This window comes from Mus caroli, chromosome 16 (assembly GCF_900094665.2).
Source record: "Mus caroli chromosome 16, CAROLI_EIJ_v1.1, whole genome shotgun sequence".
In the NCBI taxonomy this organism is placed as follows: Eukaryota; Metazoa; Chordata; class Mammalia; order Rodentia; family Muridae; genus Mus; species Mus caroli.
Window position 1 is genome coordinate 14,951,023 of NC_034585.1, and position 26,188 is coordinate 14,977,210.

The 26,188-nt window shown below is 49.9% G+C and overlaps 1 protein-coding gene across 1 annotated transcript in view; it reads left to right on the top strand.

Moving 5' to 3' along the window:
* The window catches only part of Txnrd2 (thioredoxin reductase 2), a 53,443-nt gene extending 40,059 nt beyond the window's left edge, over nucleotides 1-13,384 (top strand). Inside the window, exons 12-18 of the mRNA XM_021184489.2 lie at nucleotides 3,038-3,174; nucleotides 6,470-6,565; nucleotides 7,115-7,207; nucleotides 8,968-9,039; nucleotides 9,772-9,869; nucleotides 11,942-12,147; nucleotides 13,172-13,384. Of these exons, the coding sequence (XP_021040148.1) occupies nucleotides 3,038-3,174; nucleotides 6,470-6,565; nucleotides 7,115-7,207; nucleotides 8,968-9,039; nucleotides 9,772-9,869; nucleotides 11,942-12,065 (620 nt within the window). The 3' untranslated portion in view covers nucleotides 12,066-12,147; nucleotides 13,172-13,384. The remainder of the gene's footprint in view (nucleotides 1-3,037; nucleotides 3,175-6,469; nucleotides 6,566-7,114; nucleotides 7,208-8,967; nucleotides 9,040-9,771; nucleotides 9,870-11,941; nucleotides 12,148-13,171) is intronic.
* The last annotated feature ends 12,804 nt before the right edge of the window (nucleotides 13,385-26,188 follow it).

Consider the following 26,188-nt stretch of genomic DNA (forward strand, 5'->3'; position numbering starts at 1 on the left):
TCAAAACTACATATTTTGGAAGAGAAGAAACCATGACTTTCCAGTACAAATTTGACATTACAGGATGTTAACAGTCTTCTTGGAAAGGTGCATAGATATCTATGTAAGTTCCATGTTAAGAGCGAATCCACACCATGAGAACATGAACATTCCCTGTCTCCTCAGAGCCGTTGGCCTGTGCATCTGAGGGTTTCCACAGCTCTGGACTCACTGAGGGTACATTAGTGCTGGCCACGAAACCTTGGACATGTAAAGCAGGTGCTCTGCCACAGTTCATTCGTTGTGATTTTTGAGACAGGGTCTCATGTAGCCCAGGATGGTTCAAACATGATGACCTTGACCAAGGATGACCTTGACCTTCTGGTTCCACAGCCTGATGCGGGGACTGAACCCAGTACTTCACTCGTGCTGGACAGACGCTCTACCGACTGAGCACATACATACTGTGCTTGCTTGTGGCCGAGTGACAGCGTAGCAGCTCGGTACCTAACACTGATTCATAGTCGGTCTCGGGAGTCACCTAGACATGGGCCTAGTGCACGAAGGGTGGGGGAGACTTCGTGCAGATGTGGGTTTCTGGTTTGGGAAGGGGTTCCCAAAGTGTCCCCCGAGGATGCTGAGAGAACTGTAGTGATCCTGTCATTGGCTCTCACAGCCTGCTGCTTCGTTTATTTAAAATTGTTTGTGGTTTTTGGAAATTTTTTCCTTGTGTTAGTGTCTCTTTTGAATATATAAACCATGCATAAACCAAACAAACAAACAAAAAGTGTCAAAGGATGTGTTTAGACTAGTATTTTCACCTCCGTCCCACTGTCTTCTCTTTCTTTTGTTTGTTTTGCCTTTTTGAGAAAGGGCCTTGCAATATAGCTTTGGCTGACCTAAAACTTACTCTGAAGCTACCTGAGTACTGTGATGGTAGCCATGTCTCACCATGACTGACCTCTTACCCTCTTTATAGGACACCGCTCTTAATCTTCTTATTGATTTATTTGACAAACTTGTGTGTGTGTGTGTGTGTGTATGTGTGTGCACTTGTATGTGGGTGCACCCTATCTTCACAAGGGGACACTTGCGTGCCCTGCTCAAGGCCCTCCTCAGTTAACATCAGTGGCTTCCCTTGTCATCAACATCAGAGAAGTTCAAGCACATAGTCCTCAGGGGCTCGCCTGGGACCCACGGCAGTCCCAGATACAGAAGAAAGACAGGGCTCTCTGCACAGAAAGACTGGTGACCCAGGCAGCTATCTTGGGGAGAAGCTGTACTGGCAGCTCTGTGGAAGGAAAGCAGGAAGGGGCCAGAGGATACTGTCACATTTAAGTAGCCCTTGAAGGGACTGAGAAGGTTAAGTTTTCCAGGACCTGGCACTGAGGAGGTCGAGAAAGTCCTGGTATCCAGGCTAACCTACGAGCCTCCTCCACATTGGTGGCCTTTGTATCTTCATGAAGGTCTCTGTCTCTTGGGTCACCTGTAGAGCCCAGGTTGTCTCACCTTTGGCTATGGGAGCAACCTTCCTCTGCACTGTGAGACATAATATACTATGCCACCTAGTCTCATTAAATCAGAAGACTAGGGTTAGTGGATGAAGCTAGCCCAACATGTGTGAGGCCCTGGGTTCATCCAGCACTGCAAAACAGACAAAACAAGACCAGCAAACAAAGGAATGAAAGAGCACATCACTGTGCAAAGGTGAGCCTGTGAAAGTAGACGAGGGGCAAACAGTAAGAAGACACATGGCTGAGGTTGGTTAGGGCCTATTGGATGTTGGAGGCCACCATAGGCCCTGCCACCTAGACCTGTGTGACCCTGCATGCTGTCCCCATTTAAAGAGACCTATAGGCCCCACCTGGGCAGAGGCCCTGAGCATGGGCTAGAGACATAGCTCTGAGGTCTCATGCTCCCCCAGTCTGTCCAGTAAGGCATTAGGTGTCCCTGAGAAGAGACCCAGGAGTGGGCTATGGTTCTAGTGTCATGGAGTCAAGCAAATCAGGCTTGGTGGTGTGAAGACAACACAGCAAGGACAGACAGATGTCTACAACGCCATTTCACCTCCAAGGGAGGCCTGGTTTCTCCTGATTTGAAAACCACCGATACTGGTTCTGGGAGGGTACATGGAAGGTTCTAGAGTCTGGCCCCTGCAAATTAATGTCACGCCATAGTTGTATCATCACGCACCTGATTCGTACCCATGTTTCGGAAATTATCATTCGAGAGGGATAGCATCCTCAGTGGATGGTGCCCACAGACTCTAAAGTGTACTGATTGGTGCAGTGCGTTGTGGGTAACTAGATAGTTAGTCGTTGTCATAACTACACAAGGAGCACTGACAGACTCTCTTATGTGAACCAGAGGCTGTTGCAGTCCCCTCAGTGACTGAGCTAACACCCTGCCCCTCTGCAGTCAGGTGGGAAAGTTTCTCAGTGACTATCCTGAGAATTTTTTTTTCTCTTTTGGGGACAGTCTTACCCAGACTGTTATCTAAGCCAGCTTTACACTCCTGTGCTCAAGCAATCATCTTGCCTTGGCCTCTCAAAGTAGCTGGGGTTCTAAGCCAGCCGTAGACGCCAGCTCTGGGAAATGTTTGTTAGATGGTTTATTGATTGACTGATCTACTTATTATACAGGGACTTAAACTGGAACCTTGTGTATGCTTGGTCTGCTGCTGAACCATATCCTCACCATTGCTTGGGAAACAGGGTTTCTCTGTGTAGCTCTGGCTGTCCTGGACCTCAATCTGGAGACCAGGCTGGCCTCAAACTCAGAGATCCACCTGCCTCTTGCCTTTCCAGTGCTGGGGTGAAAGGCGTGCGACACCATGTCCAGCCAACCCTGGTTATTTTGTTTTGTCTGTTGGTTTGTATTTTTAGATAGATTATATGTTTAGCCCAGGCTGAGCCTGAACTCAGCCTTCTCATCTTCCTGCCTCAGCCTTCCAAGAGCTAGGATCTTGTGTGTGTGTGATTGAAATATTTTAAATAAAACTAACCCATGCCAAAACTGCTAACCCAAATATTTCAGTTTTCTCTCTCTTTTCTTAAAGGGCGAGTTCCAGAAACCAGGACTTTGAATCTGGAGAAGGCTGGCATCAGCACCAACCCTGAGAATCAGAAGATTATTGTGGATGCCCAGGAGGCCACCTCTGTCCCCCACATCTATGCCATTGGAGATGTTGCTGAGGTATGCTCTATGTCTGTCTGGCCAACCACTCCTATTTCTGCGTTCTCACCTGTTGCAGCTGGGCGTGGAGATGAACATGATGTAGGCTCTGCTGTTCTCCGGTAAGCTATGTGTCTCTCTAATCCCAGAGCACAGTCACAGGACCTCGACTCTAGGCACAAGTCAGGTGCATCCTGGGAAGGACTGAGCACTACCCTCTGCTCCTTCTGATGCTTTGCCTTTCTGGGAGGCTCAGGGTGAGACAGTTTAAAAGCGAGAGCTGCAGAGATGGCTGAGCAGTTCAGCACTGGTTGCTCTCCCAGGGGACCTGGATCCCTTGCATCCACGTGGCAGTCAGTTTCCGGGTATCTGACACCCTCTTGCCTCTTTGGCTACCAAGCACATATGTGGAGCACACAGACATGCATGCAGACAAAATACCCATACACAAAATAAATGTTTAAGATTTATTTATCTATTTTACATGTATTAGCATTCTATCAGCATGTATACCTGCATTGCCAGAAGAGGGCATCAGATCCCAGTACTGATGGATATGAGCCACCATGTGGTTGCTGGGAATTGAACTCAGGACCTCTGGAAAAGCAGACAGTACCACTGAGCTCTATCTCCAGATCCCACAAAATAATTCTTAAAACAGAGTTAGCTGTTGTGGACATGACCTTGGAGAAGTCTAATGGCCACCGAAGGAGGCCAGCCCCAGTTCAGGCCATCTGGCCTTGTCCTTACCTCTGTTCTCCTCTGAGCCTGAGGCTGTTTCAGTTCCCTTGCTGACTAGGCTTTCAGTAATCTTTCTTGGGCGAGGGACTCAGTGTGGGGAAGGTATGGGGCTTTGGATCCATTCCTGTTGGCCAGTCCTGTGGCTGTGGACACTTCCTCAGTGTCCCTCTGTGTCCCTCTCTTCTGTGGAGATCACGGCCCACAGCACCTCCCTGGTGATGGTGAAGCCCTGGCTTGGGAAACAGCCAGCCACAATTTCTGTCCTTCACAAGCCCCTCCTGCTCCATCAGTCCTGGGTCTCTGCATCCTTAGAGCCTTAAGAGCAGCATGTACTGACCCAACAGGGGAGCTGCTCAGGAGGCCCCTGCTTAGACATGCTGATGGGTGATCCCAGAGTCCCCAGGCCCTCTTGTCTTTGTGCTGAGACCTGCCATATCTTCCACAAGTATGTTTCTGTCCCAGGGCCACTATAACAAGAGGCCTGAGGTTAAATCTGAGTGTGGGTGAGCTGTGCTCTTCAGTACATTATCTCCTGCCTCTTCCATGCTGGGCCTGGGTGGTCCTTGCACCCCAGGTCTGTGCCATCATCACTGACAGTCTCCTCCAGGTGCTTTATGCCCTCCTGTGTCTCTTGCAGATTGTCCTTCATCAGACTTAAGATCCATGTAAACCCTGTATGTTATACACAAACCCCATTTCCAAATAAACTCAACTTCCAAGTTCTAAGCAGGTTATTTTTTCCCCTATGGTGGGGGGACTCTGTCTAACCTGCCCTGGCATATTCCTGACTTGAGTGTTTTGAGTGTGGAATATCACTAGTTACCAGGAGGAGCCACCATAGAAACATGTATATGGGATGGGGGCCATCTTAGTAGGAGACATAAGCTGGGGTAACTGAAGGTTCTGGTTGGAAGCAAAGCAGGCCAGGCAAGAGCACCTGGCACCTATGCCTTCCAGATGGCTGCTCTGCCTTGGTTCCCTTTGGAACTCACTTTGGGAAGTGCAGAGAAGAATCTGGGTAGATGGAGCCAGTGGTTGAGTCTAATAGGTCCCAGTAGAACTCTTGCTAGGTCAGCATGGCTCTTGGACTCTTTGGTGTACCAGAGGATTCCCCTACAACTGTCAGAATGCTTAGATATGAGCCGTGGCCACTGTACATGATACCATCAGGCCCTATGTTTTAAGTTCAGGAACATGTGACTCTCTAAGAGGTGCCTGACTCTCACTGCTGCCAGGTACCAGGCCTCAGAGATGTCAGTTCCAAGGAGAACTTCATGAAAAGTACCACAGAGCTTTCTGCCCAGCACTTCTCCCTCCTGGTCATTTTGCCATCTAAACTTCTTTTTATGTGTGGACCTTATGTGTGCCTGGTGCACATGGAAGCCAGAAGAGGGCCTCCGGTGCCTTGGAACTGAAGTTACAAAGAATTGTTAGCTTTTATATGGATGCTGAAACCCAGGTCTTGTGGAAGAGCAGCCAGTGCTCTTCACCACTGAGCCACCTCTCCAGCACTTTACACCACTATCTAATTAAGGCTTAGGCCACAAACCTGGGCAGTGTGGTTGCTTGTTCTCTGCCTGTTGCTGGTTGGATGTTGTAGTCTCCAACTATAGGCCTCATCTCTGTTTTGTGAGCACTGTACCCTGAGATAGCACCTGTGTTGTCTCAGAAGAGAGACATCAAGTGTGTCTCAGTCTAGCACACAGTGCTGGGTTGCCACCAGCATGTGGCACAGGAAAGCCTTCTTTATTTTAAAATTTCAATACACAGTTTAAAAGATGATTGTAAGCATGAAGTTAATACCCCTTCATTCAGGTCAGGCCAGCAGCTAGAGAGCCTAGGGTGAAGTAGTGGTGTTGTTTAATGGGGTAAGGTGTGCTGTGTGGGGATGTTTTCTGGGTTACTCAGGCCCGATGGAATGTGCTGGCTGGAAGTGTAGTTTATCTCTGTAGATCTCTACTCATTTCTGGAATGCCAAACAGCATCTGCATTTCCTGCTACAGAGGCGATTGGCAGCGGGGGTCTGAGCTGCTGCAAGCAGGAACACCCGAGGCGATGTGCGCCCTGAGACAAAGTGGTCTCCTGCGGAATGACACTGATTTGGGATTTGTCATGGACTATGACATGCATGTCAAGCTGTGTGTCAGGAGCACGTGACATGCTTGGGGCCATATGAACCAGACCCCGAGTCACTGGGAACCATGGGCAGGATCTCTTTGGAGCTCTGTCATGGGACCAGCACTCTGAGATCATCAGTGTGGCTTACTCAGAGAAGAGCCTGTGCAAGTGAGCGTAGTGGGGCTGAGCCCAGCTGCTTTCCCTCCTCTACAGAAAGGGATGATAAGCAGACCCACAGGACCTGCGATTCTCACTGTGGGGAATCAGCCTTGCGTGCTGAAGACTTTTGAGGTTGGCACTGCTTGTGGTTGCCACAGCCTGACAGCTCATGTCCACGTCTTTGAAGCCTGTGGCATGGTGTTGTGAGTCTTCAACCACCTGCTAGGAGGGCGATGGGTGGTGGTGTGGTATCTACACAGGCTGTCTGCAGTATAATGCTGTTGTACTCTTCCCTCAGGGGCGGCCTGAGCTGACGCCCACAGCTATCAAGGCAGGAAAGCTTCTGGCTCAGAGGCTCTTTGGGAAATCCTCAACCTTAATGGATTACAGCAATGTGAGTTCCTTTAAAGGACCCAGGTCAAGCTAGGAAAAGCTTGGCTGGTTCTTCTGGGGTAAGGGGTGTTTGCATCTATGTGCCTGCATGTACGTGCATACATGCATGCACACATGGGTATGTGCATGTGTGTATGTGCACACCGATGTGAATACCTGCATGCACATGAGCAGGAGGATACAGTCTTTAGGGCCATGTGAACCAGACCCTGAGTCTCTGGGAACTATGGCAGGATCTCTTTTGAGCTCTATCATGGGACCAGCACATCAGTGGGTTTAGAGGAAAGCCTGTGCCAGTGAGCTATCCCTGGCAGCTCATTCCCTCTTCTAGAAAAAGGAATGTATGTAGTTTAGCTCCTGGTCCAGCCCAGGAACAATGAGTGGCCACCTGCTGTGCTCATGTGTGGCTGGGTCCCTGGCCTCAGATTACTGCTCAAGTGTCACTCAGGGGATGCATTTTCAGTTTGGGAGAGGGGGATGGGGGGACCACACACACACATACACACACACACACACACAAAGCACATCTGATTCCAGACCTACTTTCCAGGTTCCCACAACTGTCTTTACACCACTGGAATATGGCTGTGTGGGGCTGTCTGAGGAGGAGGCTGTGGCTCTCCATGGCCAGGAGCATGTAGAGGTAGGGAACTCTCCTCCACAGAACCCCTCTATAGATTGGAGGTCTGGTAAACAGGGGCTACTTCTGGAGGCTGCTCTTGTCAGGGCATAGTGTGGGGCCCCACAGGACAGGAGTGTTGGGGAGCAGCTCCAGAAACAAGGGAAGCCTCCAGCAGCTTTAGTGTGTGCCTAAGCTTCGCTTCTCTGGTCCCACTGAATGTCCCCTGCTGCCCTGGTGTCCACCTGGGTCTCTGTCTGCTGCCTTCCTCTGAGGTCTTATGATCTGGTAGCCTCCAACACCCCACCCCCAGCTACATTGCATGTACTCCAATGCCCCGCCCCCAGCTACACTATATGTCCTAGAAGCACTGCTGAGGTTCCTAGCATTGCCACGAGAGCCTTGGACATCTGCTGCCCATTCTACTTCAGCATGCAGAGAGCTTGCAACAGAAGGTCTCAGGTCCTGGTGCTGCTCTGTAGGGCTCTCCCTAACTCTTAGGGAGAGGTCTCTCCCTTAACCTGAATGGCTCTTCCACCTTCTTGCCCAGGCTGGCCCACTCTTACCACCTGCCCCTCCACCTTCCTGGGACTCTCCTGAGGTTTCTAACAGTTAAGACACACAGACTCCCAGCCCAAGTTCTGTCCTCTACCCAAGCTCTTTTAGTGTTTCCAGGCCCAGTGCTCTGACTAGAACCTTCATCCTAAGCAAAAGGATTTTCACTGGGCCAGGATGATTTGGGAAGTCTGCAGCAGCAGGCTGGCTGTGGCCCCTGGGGTACCTTCAGAATAGTTTGAGGTAGCTAGACGCTTTGAAAGCTGCCACATAGTAGAAGCTGGAAGACTTTGGTGCAGGTCTTCCTGTTGCAGCAGCTGTGAGGCCCAGGTCACTAGGCTGTAGAGTTTGCCCGCTCCATGTACCCAGGCCCTCCATCATGGAGACAGGTCTGACAGGCCGGCCTCCCCAGCACTTTATTTGCTATTTTTGTTAGATTCATCATAAGTACACTGGGACATGTGTTCATAGCATTTTATAATGTTTTATGTTTCATGATGTTGAATGGCCAAACATTCTTGTTTGTTTTTTCTTCAGTTCTGTCTTGCTTAGAACAATATTCTCTGAAGCCCTATTAATTAATAATGGCTGTGTAGCACATGTGGGGCCCTGCTCATTTTTTATATGGCTGTAGCCCTGAACACACTGTCAAGCCCTTCATGGGTGCTGAAAGCCCTTGTCCCACAGCTCCAGTGAGGCTGGGGCCTGTCTTGCCCCTCCTCTTGGCTGAAGCTCAGGCCAAGCCAGCACCAGCGTGTTTGGGGAGGCCAGGCAGGCAGCCATCTGAGAGCCATTTCTCCTCACATGAGTAGGATAGGCATTCGTACACCAGCGATTTGCCACAGGTTTCCCTGTCCAGTCTGAACTGGTATTGGGGAGGCCTGGATCTGCCCAATATCTACTTCTTGAGGATACCCAGTACCCATACCATGGCTCAAACCACTGGCTCTGTGTTGTGTCAGGGCTAGAGGCACCTCAGCAACGTGATGCCTACTCTCCTGTAGTGTTCAGTAGGAAGTCTGAGATCTGGGTGGGAGAGGGTTTATCTGCAGACTATCCAGCTGTGGGTACAGGCTACCTGAACATAGGAGCACACACTCTCTACAATCAGCTGAGATGTTTCCACATTTTGTACTTTAACCCTTGGGTCACACAAGTGCCCTTGGGTCTAAGATTATAGACCTGTGTTGGGCATGGCCACTACTCAGTGCTGGTATCTTGTCCCTCAGGTTTACCATGCATATTATAAGCCCCTAGAGTTCACGGTGGCAGATCGAGATGCATCACAGTGCTACATAAAGGTGAGTGTGTTTAGGGGCCAGGGATAGGATGCACTGGGACTAAGAGGGAAAAAAGCTAACTACCATGGAGAACACTCTGATATCCACAGGGCAGAACAGTGAATATTAGCCACTTTCCTTATGTGACAGAGTACATACCTAAGCTGCTTAGGGAAGGAAGGGTTTACTGTGTCTCTCAGTTCAAGGGAAGGCATGTGGCAGGAGCTGAAACAGCTGGTCACTTTGATCTGCAGTTAAGCAAATTACTGAATGCTGCTGCTTAGCTCACGTTTTCTTTTTTATGCAGTCTGGATCCCAGCCCATGGAATGGGTTACAATGGGTAACCTCTGGGGTGGTTCAGCCCACAGTTATAATGGGTAGCCTATGGAATGGTGCTGCCCACACTTGTAATAGGTAACCTATACAGTGGGACTGCCCACAGTTGCAATAGGTAGGCTAGGGAATGGTGCTGCCCACAGTTGCAATGGGTAGCCTATGGAATGGGGCTGCCTACAGTTAAAATGGGCACCCAGTGGGATGGTGCTGTCTAATTATAATGGGTCTGTCCACCACAATCAAGGTAATGTAGACACTTCCTCATAGATTTTACCTTCTAGGTGTCTGATAGGTCCTGTCAAATTGACTACTGCAAATGGAAACCTCTGAGGGCTGCAGAGATGGGACATGCAGGTCCCTATGGATGGGTGGGTCCCCTGTGGCTAAGTGAAAGTCAAAAACACTGTGACTTTCAGATGGTATGCATGAGGGAGCCCCCACAACTGGTGCTGGGCCTGCACTTCCTTGGCCCCAACGCTGGAGAAGTCACCCAAGGATTTGCTCTTGGGATCAAGTAAGTCCTATAGAATCCTGGCTATTCTGAACTGTATCTGCTTCCCTCTGTGTTTTGACAGTACAGTTTGTGTTAGTTGTTTTGACAATAGTGGAAGCTGCTGGGTTCACATTTTTCGGGGAAGGGGAGTTGTACATGTCTGTAGCATGTCTATCTCCTAAGAATTGTCTCTGTGTATTCTATGGTTTCCTTTCTAGTGTTTGTGCCACAATTATTGGGTTGTAAGAGCTCTTTGCATGTTAAGGAAATCAATATTATAAAAAGAGACTTCCAGAAATTCTTCCAGCAACTGAACTGTCTGGGCAGTGACCCTGCATGCAGCACAATGAATGGAAATGTGCTGTGGGACAACCCTGTCCCGTTAATCCCAGGGCTTTCCTTGGCCCAGCTGGTCTTGTGGATGCCCTGCTTACCGTCATCCACACCTGGCATCCACAGTAGACACTATCCACATAGGCTCCAGCATGATGTTCAGATGTTATACCTGGCTCATGGGTCCTATAGTGATAAAGTCCCATGTAATAGCTCAGCTGCAGATCTCTTAAGGACCACAGATATATATTCCAAAGACATGGCTCATCTGGGTCTTACAGCCCATGCCTGGGAGAACTTTATCACCAGCCATTGCCCTAACACATTTGTAGGTCAGGTAGGCCTGAGGTTTGCTGTCCTATGATAGGTGTGGCTCCATCTAGGTATTTGGCCCAAATCCTGTCTCACCCACACAATCCTTCAACACTTTGGCCCTATTCCTCTGTTGAAATCTTCTCTCCCCTGTCCCTAGACCTCTTATCCCCAAAGCCCAGCTCTTGGCTACACTCATGCTCCTAGCCCACTGGGGACCCTGATATCCACACACTCTTCTCCTGTCCACTTTCTCTATGCCTTCTCACCACTGTCTCCTTCAGGGTTCTATCCATAGAGCCATGAATACATGTACATGCCACATAAATACAAACCAAACAAAAACTCATACATCCTTAGCCAGGGACTCAGAGACACAGTCACACTGGGCAGCTCTTTCCTCGTACACCAAGACCTGGAGTTGGCCTCACTCATTTGGCCATGTTATTAAAATAGAATGGTTTTGGTTATGGCAGAGCAATCCCTGAGGCTGTAGAGCATGGTGGTTCTCCACTGCCTGCAGGTGGAGACATTGATGGTTTGAGCATGCAGGTGGAGTGCTCATACTGATATTTCAGACACAGTCAGGAGGCCCTGGGATGGACCTCTCCACTAGGAACTCCTGGCTGTATTTGAAGAGCATGCACCTGTTGTTTAAGTAGGGTGTTTACCTGCCAAACCCTGCATGGCGCAGGGCATGCACATTAGGAAAGCTGTTGGTTCCAACTCTGTACCACCTGTGCCCTGCATAGTGCTGGGCCTCCCATAGAGCTAGACTGTACTCACTGAGAATGTACACTGATGCAGGTGTACATGTAGCCACCTGAAATGCCCACAGCAGTCATTAATCTATAGATCTTTGGCAGCTAGGCTGGGGCACCTGGGTGGAGGCCAAGAGATGGGCTGACAGTGGAGGCTGTTCTCAGAGGACCAGTGGCTAGTCTGAGCTAGATTACCTCCCTTCATGCACTTACTCTGAGTTGACAGCATGCCATCCACAGAACAACCAACTTCCTGGCCTTGTGCTTGGGTGTCATATGTCCATGTGTAGATTTCTGAGTAGAAGAGCTGGGTGGGTGGGTTGGTGTAGGCTGCAGTCAAAAGTGAATGGGCTGGGTGATTCCTGCCATACTTTGACAGGGATAGAACAGGCCTCAAGGAAGGGGCAATTAGGACTGGAGAGCAGGCAGCTAGGACAGCAACCCAAGGGAAGGTTGGCTAGGAGGGTCTGAAGTGAGTAGCAACTTGGCATTTGTGAACAGTGGGTGTTTGCTGGGAGGCAGTGGGCAGTCCAGCATAGGCATGGAGAGATATTCTTAGTGCTGACTCAGTAAGGAAATCACACTCCTTCTAAGACCTTCCCAGTGTCAGAATACTGTGGACAGACCTCCCCCTGCCACCTACCCACCCCTGCTGACCGCTTACCATCCCCTTCTTGATGTGTGCAGGTGTGGGGCTTCATATGCACAGGTGATGCAGACAGTAGGGATCCATCCCACCTGCTCTGAGGAGGTGGTCAAGCTGCACATCTCCAAGCGCTCCGGCCTGGAGCCTACTGTGACTGGTTGCTGAGGCTAAGTCACCATCCCTGCTGAGCTAAGGACACACAGTGTGCCATGTGCCCAATAGAAGGCTCCTCAGACACCTGGTCCAGGTGAGCAGGCTTGAGAAGAGAGTGTGTAGCTATCGTTATGGGAGCCACCACATTTGGGCATGATGCCGGGTACATGGTGAGGCTATCTAGAAGAGGTAAGTTTCTCCCCTTGGTCAGGCCACAGTAGCCCAGGAACAGGGCCAGAGGGGGACCATGGAGGATCCCTGAAGGACACGTAAGATCCCTGCCTGCCTGGTCATTGCTGTTCCCCACATGCAACGTTATCACGAGGACGGGCTCTCACAGTCTCTGTGTGCCGTTTGTCCCTGCAGTGAGCCTAAGTGTCACTCATTTCCTCCTTGCCCAGAAGGTGGAGATACTGCCTTGTGTATGGCTGACTGGCCACCGAGTGTGGCTCTGCTGTAGCTTGCACAGCCAGGCTGGCCAAGTGGGCAGCCAGGAGGCCCAGTGCAACACCAGCCCTTGTAGCTTCCTGAGGAAGAAGAAATTGGCGAGGGCCTTCTGCCCCTGCCTGCAGTGACACCTCTGTCTGACTGCATCCTTCAGAATCCCCAGTCCTTGATCTGCAAGCTACAGCCCGTCCTGTCATCTCTCTTTGCTGTCACTTCTTGTTCTGGGCCCCTTGGTAACCACTCTTCTCGATAGAACTGAGGAGGCTATAGAATAGTCCTTTCCCTCAGGATGCCCTGTGTCTGCTCTGAGCATCCGAGTAGTGGTTCTGACAGGGGCCTGTCTGCGCATTCACGCACCTACTCCACCACAGCTTCTCCAAGCCAGGGCTGCGTCTGTCACTGAGGACCCTAGGGAGGCTCATCCCAGAATATTATTCCTTTCAGGGCTTTTTTGATGTTGTTGTTAAAAGCTCAGTTTATGGTTTTATCAAAATATCTTTGTAGCAACTGCAGTGCTCTCTTTGCTCAGTCTGGGCTGGGGGTGGGGTGGGGGGGGGGACTCTCTTCAGGGACTTATTTTTAGTCTCTCAAGGATCTCTTGTGGTTTGGGGTAAACATGGCTAGGCCAATGTATGTGTGGGCCCATGCTAACCCCCACCTGTTATTGGCAGGACTGGAAAGCCTTGCTGCCTCTCAGAGATCTGAGAAGATGTGGATGGAACATCGTGTGTCCTGCAGGGATGACTACACCCCTACATTCTCTGGCCAGCCTCTGACACTCCTAGCGTCAGATGATGATGGCCTGGGCAGAAACCCCATGTGGGCCGCCCAGGTTTGAACCCCTGGCATTTCTAGAGCACTAATAAAGAGGATGTTTTACTAAAGCATGTCTGTGTGTGCTGTCCCCAGTGCCACATGATAGTAGCTTCTACTCAGGATCTGCTACCACCAGAACCATAATATCTGGAGCTGCAGTGCCTTAGAGTTCCCAGCAGCCACTGGGAGGAACATCCCTGGCCTGACCCTTACCCCGATCTAACCCTTCTGGTCCCTGGTAGGACCCAGCATTTCCCACCATCCTCATCCTCCCTTCAACTACTGGCTCAGGTCTTCTGGGTATCCATCCCTATTGGACCTTCTGCCGAGGTCTGTACCTTCTCTGTAAGGTCTCTGCGTGCATCTTGGAGCAAGGGTGGCCTACCTCCAGCAGTCATCAAGGGTCAGGAACAGGAGGGTAGGGCTTGGCAGGGTTGTTTGAGGTTTTCTCTCTAAACTGAGTATCATTCACCTCCTTAGATTCCCACTGTGGCCCTCCAAGTCAGCTTGTGGACTGGTTTTGGCTAATCCTCCACATGGAAGCTTGTTGGCCTAGGGAGAGCCTGTCAGTCATTGCAGGCAGAGACAGCCCTGCCAGTGAGGGGCAGGGCCTTGCAGTATGCTGAGGCTTTAGCAGAGGCTAATCTCACGTCTTCCTTAAGAAAACATCACTTAGCCTGGCCCGGGAGCCTTGGATGGGACCCTGCTTGTCAGCCAACAAAAGAATGTGTTTGCGCCTTAATGGGCCTACAGGAGCCTGGCTGGAAGTGGAAGTGTGCAAGGCGCTCTCAGACGCCCAATTAAGACGCCAAGTGCAGAAGCAGATCAGCCATGTCCTATTTAATGCACCACTGGTGGCACGCCCCAGCCTGCCAGGATCCTGGGGCGTGGCTGGGGGGTGGGGAAGGTGCTCCTCTAGCTTGAGGTTTTGTCTGTCTCAGAGGCAGAAGAGGTCAGCTAACACCTGCTGCTTCAGGCCAGTGTAGTGGAAACCTTCTGGAGTCTGCCCAGGTGCATTCCATGGGTACCGAAGCCCTGGGGGGCAGTCCCTGCCATGGGGGCAGTCAAGCACCTCAAAGTGGCTTTGGTACTTGGTGATGATCGAATAGAGGCAACCTGTGATTTGTCCTTTGCACACACTGGCCTATAGCTTCTTGCCTACCCAGCCAACCAGTGATATCCATACAGGTCTCACCAGAACAGTGAGCTGGCCAGTACAGCTTCAAACACTGGCCTGGCTGTGGGGCCCAGAAGGGGATGTTCAGGAGACCACATAGGCAGCCCAGTGTTCTAGGGAGACCTGGGCCCAGAGCCCTCACTCAGTTTATCTGTGGAGCCAGAACAAAACCTAGAAGACCTCATCAGGGCAAATGTGCACAGACTAGGAACTACTCTAAACCATTCACTGAGGGCTGATGTTCCTTGCTCTGAAGGCAGAGCCAGTGCCAGGAACAGGACCCATGGATGAGCTGCATCAGCAATGGCATCTGTCCTGAGTATCTGCCCTACAGAGCTGCATGGCCAGTCCCATCTCTGGACCAGAAAGGCTAGAATGCCCCAGGGTTTGGTGCTCCTCAACCCAGGGCCAGGTGCTCCCCTGGGCTGCCTCCTCTCTGCCTTTGCATGTTTTTATGATGCAATGAAAATATGTTTTTAATTCCTCAGATTGTTCTGTGTAACCTGCAATTACCCCCGGCAATGTTTTACACACCTCTGCTTGTGGCTCTGGATTGCGCAAGGGTATGGGAAGGAGAGGAGCGGGTAGGGGCTCCCTCCCTGCTTCATTGCCTTGGCCATCTTAGGAAGCGCCCATCTCTAGCACTTTGCCCTTTCCACACCATCCCCACTTCATGCATGCTGTCCTGAAATCCCCCTGCTGCAGGCACACAGAGAAGGGTTTGAGGACCAGACTGAGGGCCTCAGTAGTGGAGGTCAGATCCCAGCAAGGCTCTGGGAGCTTTCAGCAGAGGATAGAGAAGAGCCATGGGTTCTTAGAATACAGTGGCTGAGAGTGCACCCTACCCCATTCTGTGTATCACAAAGCCCTCTGGGGATCCTGCCTCTACTCAGCTGGCAGCAGGGGGCATGTGTACTTCCTGCCTTTCTGGGAGTGACAGCCATCTCCATGTCCTGAATGGGCACCCTTGCCAGCAAGTAGACTTGCCTGTAAGAAGCAGCAGTGTCTGTCTGAAGCCTCAGACACTTGTCCCTGAGATCTACATTTTTGTTCTTTGCTACCTTGACATATGACTCAATTCTGTAAGTAGCCAACCCAGCAGGAATGCCCAAGCAGAACCAGTGTCTGGACCTCAGTGTGGTGCAGACTCAGTCAAACCAACCTTGCCCACTCCCAGCACTCACATACTGCATGCTTCCTGGAGCTCTGGGCCAGCCAGGGGACTTCTTAGAATACTTTGAGACTGCTGTCCAGCATATCTGTCAGGGAGCCTGTGCCCTTCAGGAGACCCAGGGTTTAAAGGCCGTTGTCACCCCAGGAGGTGGTGGTGCATGCCTTTAATCCTAGCACTTGAGAGGCAGAATCAGACAGATCTCTGAGTTCGAGACAAGCCTGGTCTACAGAGTGAGTTGCAGGACAGCTAGGACCACACAGAGAAATCTTGTCTCAGACAAACAAATGAGGCCATGTCACTATTTTGGCTCAAGGTTTCTGGTCCCTGATCAGAGGCTCGACCAAATGAAACACGTGATTGTGTGTCTTCCCTCTGCCTTACCTGTCCCTCCGTATGCTACTTTCCCTGCACCCAGCATCCTTGGGTGACATACTCCAGGCAAGGGCACCTCCTTACAATGGCTGGCCTGGCCTCTGCCTATTTGTTCTACCTCCCTAGTCAGTCCATCCTTAGTTCCAATTGGGATACACATAGAGACTGAGTGAAGTTACACCCAGACGTGAGTGGGCATTTCTATAGCTTGAGGCCAGCAGGTAGGCACTGGATGCTTAGGAGTGGACCACACAGGTCTGACTCCCTTTGGAAGCATCTGTGAATTGATTCTCCATCCAAACGACCTGAGATAGACCTGGCTCCTGGGGGCCAACTCCAGCCCAGGAGGAAAGTGTACTCTCCTGGCCCCAAACTTGCAGGCTGTGGGCTCCCTGTGTGCAGGAGACTCAGCCCAACACTAACCGGGGTAGGGGCTAGAACAAGGGTTTCCAGACTCTTTCCTGGTCAAGTGGGAAACTCAAGCAGCAGCCCCTGTCTTGGCCAGGGTTCTAGTGCTGTGAAGAGACATCATGACCACAGCAACTCTTAGAAAAGAAAGCGTTTAATTGCAGCCTGCTTACCTTTTTTTTTTTTTTTTTTTTTTTTTTTTTTTTTTTTCGAGACAGGGTTTCTCTGTGTAGCCCTGGCTGTCCTGGGACTCTCTTTGTAGACCAGGCTGACCTTGAACTCAGAAATCAGCCTGCCTCTGGCTTGCTTACCTTTTTAGAGGTTTAGTCCATTCTCATCCTAGCAGGAGAGCGGCAGCACACAGGCAGACAGGGTGCTGGGGAAGTAGCTGAGAGTTCTACATCTGGTTCCACAGGCAGCGAGAAAGAGGCACTGGGCCTGGCCTAGGCCCTTGAAACCTTGAAGTCCACCCCCAGTGACACATTTCCTCCTGCAGGTCCATACCTCCTAATCTCTCCCAAGTAGTGCCACTCCTAGATGACTAAACATTTAAATATATGAGCCTCTGGGGGCCATTTTTACTCAAACCACCATAGTCCCCCAAATCTGCCCTCAGCATAAGATGCCTTCTGAGGAACCTGAGCTGAGTACAAGCCTCTACAGCAGTTGAGCTGGCCCCATTCTCTGTCCTCTTCTTGTCTCCAGAAGGTGCTGGTTCCGCTGGAAGCCTAGAGCCAACAGAACGCACAGGGCTTTGATCAGGCTTAACTGCTCCTTATGTCCTTCCTGAACTAGGCAAAGGCACAAATACATAAATGGAGCCACACATGTGTGCCTTGCTCTCACAGACAACAGAAGGCAACAGGAGGGTACTGCCAGGTGAAGGTCTCTCTGGTGCTATGAGATGGGAGACTCCAGAGTTGTGGAGATGCCTCTATCCTGCCATCAACGTGGCTCAGTTGCTCAGCAACCCTCCCAGACAGGGTAGAGAAAAAAAGTTGCCCAGAGAGACTGGTGAGGGCTTGCCCAACCATGACCCAAAATGTTCAGGATGAGAAATAACTGGGCAGAAGATTCTTCAACACGGGGTGCCAAGAGGTCTCTAGAGAACTGGGAGGTAGCACCGGACCACGGGCTGATGGATAGAGGGCTTGAGCGGTAGGGCATCAGGTCTTATATGCCTTATTTGTAACCCACTTCCAAAGCCCAGGACACACTCCTATTTACAGAACCCACTATGATAGGGTGAGGTTTTGACAATGGCTGGAGACAGTGACTAAGTTTCCATCAATGCCACACACAGGTCCTTAGTAAGGAACTGCAGCCATACATCCCTGAGGGTGGTCCTACCTCTTCATGCAGTGTCATGTTGAATTCATGCCTGCCATTGCCCACCTGGTATGGCCCAAGATTGACGCTGTCCACTCTGGACAGGGAGCTGTCCTGGAAGGAGGAGGAGGGTCAGAAGACCCATTTGATTGTGAGCTAGCAAAGGCCATGGCTGCTCAGACATGGGCCTAGCAGCTATTGGCCCTAGCTTTCCTGCAGAACCACCCTGAGCATCCCTGCTGCTGGAAGGTGGCTTCTGCTACTTCCCCTTGCTGTCCCCAGCCCCCTAAGTCCTCCAAGAGCTCTTCTTGTGTTTCTGGTCCACAGCCAAGCGCCTGTGATTGCAAGGGCAGCGAGAAGACCTTCCCATTTCCCAGGGGCCTGACAAAGCATCTTAGACCCAGCCTGCCTAATCTCAGCCCTGCTGCGCCTTATGATACTCAGGTTACCCTGGTCCTGAAACCCAAGCTGGGGTCCCAGGCGTCATCCCAGTGCTGTCTGAGGAGCACACGAGGCCTTCCCAGTAGGCAGTAAGAGGACTCCCTTCATAGGCCTTCTGTGTTCAGTCTGGTCTTCACCAGAACAGCTTGCTGGGCACTCATAGGCTGGAAATCCAATCCAGATAGACCCGAGGAATCTCACTGGGCAGGGTAAGGCCTTGTCTCAGGGAGGAAACCCAAAGCCAGCGGTAAAGGCAAAAGCAACGGGCAAGGCAGACCCAGCCCAAGCCCTTCTAGGGTTTCATGGGACAGCAATTGGGCCTTGTAGTTCTATAAAATTAATTTTTTTTCTCTCCCAATAAAATTGGATATTTGGGGCTTAAAACTGATGATCAAATAACACCAAATGCTTGGGAATAAAGCAGGACAAGATATAGTGTGACCTTGTTCCATAGCAACTGGCGGTTGGGAGCCAGATGGGTACAGCTCCCTGCCCCAGTTGCCAGCCACTGACCCCAGGGCCTTGTACTGGCCATGGGCCTGACAATGAGCACCAAGGGGAGGCAGGAGGTCCCCTGCTGTCTCTTTTGTTCTATTTAATGTTAGAAAGGCACACTGCTGGGCATGATGAGGACACCTTTTGTCTCCAGCATCTTCACAGAACTTCTGTGGAAACAGACACAATCGGCTCCCAACCCATAAGAGTAAGCTGCACAGCACAATGGAGTGTCAGTGTAAAGCCTTTTTGCAAATGCTTCTCTGCTTGTAGTTTTTATGGGGTCCCTGGTTGATTCGTGAGGAAAGCACTTCTCAGACCCCCAGGAGTCTCCGTGAGCTGATAGCTAAGTCAGGATTGTCCCTGAGCTGATAGCTTAGCCAGGACTTAGGCATGCCTGCCCTACTGCCCTTCCCTCTCAGGCCTCAGCACCAGGTCCCAGCCTCAGGGAGAGGGAGGATGGGAAGCAAGACCTTCAGAAAGCTTCAATGGCTCATTGTTCTGCCTGTGGTGGCTGGAATTGGGCCGACTCATTATAATAATAAAGTTCTAGCATTCAGCCAGTGGCTGGGTTTCCATAGCTCGGGGAGTATTTCGTTTTTCAAAGTCTGGGGAGGGAAACTGTGTGTAAATGGAGTTTGTTATTCCCATCAGCCTGTTCCCATCCCATGCTTCATCCACTCAGGTGTTGTACCTGTCAGCTTCCCAGCACCCAGGCATGCCAGGGCAGCAAACTCCACTAGGAGACCCAGACACAATGAGAGTGAATCTTACCACCACTGGCCCAGACAGGTTCATTCCACCCCACCCATTTCACCAGAAGCTGCTGTGAGGGCTTAAATGGATCAAAGTGGTCATCTGCCATGGACATTCTCCTCCGCACACAGCTGACTCTATCTGCTTTTCTTGTTTGCTTTTGAAACAGTCTCAGTGTAGCCTGGACAGTCTGGGATTTCCTATGTTCAAGTCTCAAATTTACAGAGGTCTGCCTGCCTCTGCCTCAAGTAACTGAGCCACCGTAGCCAGCTTTTGCCTGGTCTTTCTGTCATGTTTTATGTGGCTGTCATAGCCCAGGAATGTGCTTTAGCCCTCTGCCTTGGTTGGCTTTGCCTCCTATGGGGTAGTAGTCAGTGCAGGGTCTCCCCTCCTGAATATTTTTCCAAATACTTGCCAAGGTGAGGCACCTGTTCAGGGTGTCTGCCGAATGTCCATCCTGTCATCTGAAAGGGTGGTTTTTCTTACCCAAAGAGGCCTTCCATTTATATATATTTTAGAGAAAAAAGAAAAACCACATGGGATTGCTAGGAATTGAATTCAGGTCCTTAATCACTGAGCCATCTCTCTAGCCCCTGGAATTAACTTTAAAGCAGCTATTATAGCCAGACATAGAAATGCATGCCTGTAAGACCAATATTTTTAGGTAAAGACATGAGTATCAAGAGTTCTAGGCCATCCTTGGCTCTACAGCAAACTTGAAAATAGCCTGGGCTACATGAGATCTTGTCTCAAAAACCAAAACTTAAAAAAAAAAAAATCAAAGGGAAATAATATGAGACGTGGAATCAACCTGTTGGTATTTCTTAACAGCTGTTAGAGGAAACGTTAGGCTTTAAATATCTGTTCAAGTCAGGTTTGGCAGAATGTGCTTACAGTCCTAGCTACTCAGGAAGCTGAAATGGAAAGATTTCTTGAAGGCAGAACTTTGGGATCAGTTTGGGCAACTGTGGTGGTTTGAATAAGAATATATTCATGTATTTGAAAGCCTAGTCATCAAGGAGTAGTACTACTTGAGGAACATTAGGAGGTGTGGCCTTGTGCAGTGGGTGTGGCCTTGTAGGAGGAAGTGTGTCACTGGAGGTGAGCTTTGAAGTTTTAGAAGCTCAAGCTAGGACCAGTGTCTCTCTCTTCCTGCTGCCTGAGGATCTAGATACTGAACTCTCAACTACTGCTCCAGTACCTTGTCTGTCCATGTGCTGCTGTGCTTCCTGCCATGATGAANCTCAAGCAGCAGCCCCTGTCTTGGCCAGGGTTCTAGTGCTGTGAAGAGACATCATGACCACAGCAACTCTTAGAAAAGAAAGCGTTTAATTGCAGTCTGCTTTCCTTTTTTTTTTTTTTTTTTTTTTTTTTTTTGGTTTTTCGAGACAGGGTTTCTCTGTGTAGCCCTGGCTGTCCTGGGACTCTCTTTGTAGACCAGGCTGACCTTGAACTCAGAAATCAGCCTGCCTCTGGCTTGCTTACCTTTTTAGAGGTTTAGTCCATTCTCATCCTAGCAGGAGAGCGGCAGCACACAGGCAGACAGGGTGCTGGGGAAGTAGCTGAGAGTTCTACATCTGGTTCCACAGGCAGCGAGAAAGAGGCACTGGGCCTGGCCTAGGCCCTTGAAACCTTGAAGTCCACCCCCAGTGACACATTTCCTCCTGCAGGTCCATACCTCCTAATCTCTCCCAAGTAGTGCCACTCCTAGATGACTAAACATTTAAATATATGAGCCTCTGGGGGCCATTTTTACTCAAACCACCATAGTCCCCCAAATCTGCCCTCAGCATAAGATGCCTTCTGAGGAACCTGAGCTGAGTACAAGCCTCTACAGCAGTTGAGCTGGCCCCATTCTCTGTCCTCTTCTTGTCTCCAGAAGGTGCTGGTTCCGCTGGAAGCCTAGAGCCAACAGAACGCACAGGGCTTTGATCAGGCTTAACTGCTCCTTATGTCCTTCCTGAACTAGGCAAAGGCACAAATACATAAATGGAGCCACACATGTGTGCCTTGCTCTCACAGACAACAGAAGGCAACAGGAGGGTACTGCCAGGTGAAGGTCTCTCTGGTGCTATGAGATGGGAGACTCCAGAGTTGTGGAGATGCCTCTATCCTGCCATCAACGTGGCTCAGTTGCTCAGCAACCCTCCCAGACAGGGTAGAGAAAAAAAGTTGCCCAGAGAGACTGGTGAGGGCTTGCCCAACCATGACCCAAAATGTTCAGGATGAGAAATAACTGGGCAGAAGATTCTTCAACACGGGGTGCCAAGAGGTCTCTAGAGAACTGGGAGGTAGCACCGGACCACGGGCTGATGGATAGAGGGCTTGAGCGGTAGGGCATCAGGTCTTATATGCCTTATTTGTAACCCACTTCCAAAGCCCAGGACACACTCCTATTTACAGAACCCACTATGATAGGGTGAGGTTTTGACAATGGCTGGAGACAGTGACTAAGTTTCCATCAATGCCACACACAGGTCCTTAGTAAGGAACTGCAGCCATACATCCCTGAGGGTGGTCCTACCTCTTCATGCAGTGTCATGTTGAATTCATGCCTGCCATTGCCCACCTGGTATGGCCCAAGATTGACGCTGTCCACTCTGGACAGGGAGCTGTCCTGGAAGGAGGAGGAGGGTCAGAAGACCCATTTGATTGTGAGCTAGCAAAGGCCATGGCTGCTCAGACATGGGCCTAGCAGCTATTGGCCCTAGCTTTCCTGCAGAACCACCCTGAGCATCCCTGCTGCTGGAAGGTGGCTTCTGCTACTTCCCCTTGCTGTCCCCAGCCCCCTAAGTCCTCCAAGAGCTCTTCTTGTGTTTCTGGTCCACAGCCAAGCGCCTGTGATTGCAAGGGCAGCGAGAAGACCTTCCCATTTCCCAGGGGCCTGACAAAGCATCTTAGACCCAGCCTGCCTAATCTCAGCCCTGCTGCGCCTTATGATACTCAGGTTACCCTGGTCCTGAAACCCAAGCTGGGGTCCCAGGCGTCATCCCAGTGCTGTCTGAGGAGCACACGAGGCCTTCCCAGTAGGCAGTAAGAGGACTCCCTTCATAGGCCTTCTGTGTTCAGTCTGGTCTTCACCAGAACAGCTTGCTGGGCACTCATAGGCTGGAAATCCAATCCAGATAGACCCGAGGAATCTCACTGGGCAGGGTAAGGCCTTGTCTCAGGGAGGAAACCCAAAGCCAGCGGTAAAGGCAAAAGCAACGGGCAAGGCAGACCCAGCCCAAGCCCTTCTAGGGTTTCATGGGACAGCAATTGGGCCTTGTAGTTCTATAAAATTAATTTTTTTTCTCTCCCAATAAAATTGGATATTTGGGGCTTAAAACTGATGATCAAATAACACCAAATGCTTGGGAATAAAGCAGGACAAGATATAGTGTGACCTTGTTCCATAGCAACTGGCGGTTGGGAGCCAGATGGGTACAGCTCCCTGCCCCAGTTGCCAGCCACTGACCCCAGGGCCTTGTACTGGCCATGGGCCTGACAATGAGCACCAAGGGGAGGCAGGAGGTCCCCTGCTGTCTCTTTTGTTCTATTTAATGTTAGAAAGGCACACTGCTGGGCATGATGAGGACACCTTTTGTCTCCAGCATCTTCACAGAACTTCTGTGGAAACAGACACAATCGGCTCCCAACCCATAAGAGTAAGCTGCACAGCACAATGGAGTGTCAGTGTAAAGCCTTTTTGCAAATGCTTCTCTGCTTGTAGTTTTTATGGGGTCCCTGGTTGATTCGTGAGGAAAGCACTTCTCAGACCCCCAGGAGTCTCCGTGAGCTGATAGCTAAGTCAGGATTGTCCCTGAGCTGATAGCTTAGCCAGGACTTAGGCATGCCTGCCCTACTGCCCTTCCCTCTCAGGCCTCAGCACCAGGTCCCAGCCTCAGGGAGAGGGAGGATGGGAAGCAAGACCTTCAGAAAGCTTCAATGGCTCATTGTTCTGCCTGTGGTGGCTGGAATTGGGCCGACTCATTATAATAATAAAGTTCTAGCATTCAGCCAGTGGCTGGGTTTCCATAGCTCGGGGAGTATTTCGTTTTTCAAAGTCTGGGGAGGGAAACTGTGTGTAAATGGAGTTTGTTATTCCCATCAGCCTGTTCCCATCCCATGCTTCATCCACTCAGGTGTTGTACCTGTCAGCTTCCCAGCACCCAGGCATGCCAGGGCAGCAAACTCCACTAGGAGACCCAGACACAATGAGAGTGAATCTTACCACCACTGGCCCAGACAGGTTCATTCCACCCCACCCATTTCACCAGAAGCTGCTGTGAGGGCTTAAATGGATCAAAGTGGTCATCTGCCATGGACATTCTCCTCCGCACACAGCTGACTCTATCTGCTTTTCTTGTTTGCTTTTGAAACAGTCTCAGTGTAGCCTGGACAGTCTGGGATTTCCTATGTTCAAGTCTCAAATTTACAGAGGTCTGCCTGCCTCTGCCTCAAGTAACTGAGCCACCGTAGCCAGCTTTTGCCTGGTCTTTCTGTCATGTTTTATGTGGCTGTCATAGCCCAGGAATGTGCTTTAGCCCTCTGCCTTGGTTGGCTTTGCCTCCTATGGGGTAGTAGTCAGTGCAGGGTCTCCCCTCCTGAATATTTTTCCAAATACTTGCCAAGGTGAGGCACCTGTTCAGGGTGTCTGCCGAATGTCCATCCTGTCATCTGAAAGGGTGGTTTTTCTTACCCAAAGAGGCCTTCCATTTATATATATTTTAGAGAAAAAAGAAAAACCACATGGGATTGCTAGGAATTGAATTCAGGTCCTTAATCACTGAGCCATCTCTCTAGCCCCTGGAATTAACTTTAAAGCAGCTATTATAGCCAGACATAGAAATGCATGCCTGTAAGACCAATATTTTTAGGTAAAGACATGAGTATCAAGAGTTCTAGGCCATCCTTGGCTCTACAGCAAACTTGAAAATAGCCTGGGCTACATGAGATCTTGTCTCAAAAACCAAAACTTAAAAAAAAAAAAATCAAAGGGAAATAATATGAGACGTGGAATCAACCTGTTGGTATTTCTTAACAGCTGTTAGAGGAAACGTTAGGCTTTAAATATCTGTTCAAGTCAGGTTTGGCAGAATGTGCTTACAGTCCTAGCTACTCAGGAAGCTGAAATGGAAAGATTTCTTGAAGGCAGAACTTTGGGATCAGTTTGGGCAACTGTGGTGGTTTGAATAAGAATATATTCATGTATTTGAAAGCCTAGTCATCAAGGAGTAGTACTACTTGAGGAACATTAGGAGGTGTGGCCTTGTGCAGTGGGTGTGGCCTTGTAGGAGGAAGTGTGTCACTGGAGGTGAGCTTTGAAGTTTTAGAAGCTCAAGCTAGGACCAGTGTCTCTCTCTTCCTGCTGCCTGAGGATCTAGATACTGAACTCTCAACTACTGCTCCAGTACCTTGTCTGTCCATGTGCTGCTGTGCTTCCTGCCATGATGAACATGGACTAAACCTCTAAAACTGTAAGCCAGCTCTGATTAAATGTTTTCCTTCGTAATAGTTGCCCTGGTCATGGTGTCTCTTCACAGCAATAGAACACTGAGTAAGACAGCAGTGCAGCAAGCACCCATGTCAGGATAAGAGAGGAGAAGGAGACATGCAGGAGGCGTAAATACCATAATAAATACTTCTGTTGAGAAGAACCATCTACACGCTGTTGCCTAAGCATTTCCAGAGGATGGCAGAAATTCAGACTACTTAGAAGGTGAAAATAAAAGTGGACAACAGGGTTGTAGAGATGGCTTAGTGGTTAAGAGTACGGGGCTACTCTTCCAAAGGTCCTGAGTTTAATTTCCAGCAACCACATGGTGGCTCACAACCATCTGTAATGGGATCTGATGCTTTCTTCTGGTGTGTCTGAAGACAGCTACAGTGTACTTACATATAATAAATAAAAACAAAACAAAACAAAACACCATGACCAAAAAAGAAAATCCAACAAATATTTAAAAATAAATAAATAAATAAATCTTTTTTAAAAAAGTGGACATCAATAGTATAGGAAGCAAATATATATATATATTTGGAGCAAGGATGGGTATGTGGCTCAGTTGGTAGAATGTTTGCCTAGCATCCGGGGAACTCCATATACTGAGCCTGAGCATGATGGCACACAGTGTTAACCTCAGCCTCCCAGAGGTGGAACAGGAGAACCAGAAGCTCATTCTCAGCTCTACACGAGCTGAAGCCCTGCCAGGTCATATGAGACACTGTGTCAAAAAGCCAGCATAGCCTTAAGTGTGGTGCTGATGAGATGGCGCAGCATCTCATCAGGTGAGGTGCTTGTGGTCAAGTCTGAGGACCTGAGCTCAATCTCTGGGACTTACATGGTGGAAGAAGAGAACCAACTCCCGACCTCCACACATGTACTGGAGCAAACACCATTCCCCCAATTAATACATGAAATTTTAAAATGTTAAAGTCTGAAGAAAATCAATGAAGTGTTGAATATTTGAAAGATTTTCAACTTCACTTATGAAAGAGAAAATACTATTACAGGAGGTATTGGAAAAATAAAAAGGAAAGGACATGACTGTTCCTAAGTATAGAGGAGGAGGAGGAGGAGGATAGTTTACTGTAGATGACAGGGCAGAGCATAGCCAGAGGCAGGGACATCTGGAGAGTCCAAGAAGGACAGAGGGGAGGGGAAGAGCCTGTGGGGGAAGGGCAGCCCAGGCCCTGGGCTGGAGAGTTAGAGTAGAGGGAAGTGGTATACCAGCCACA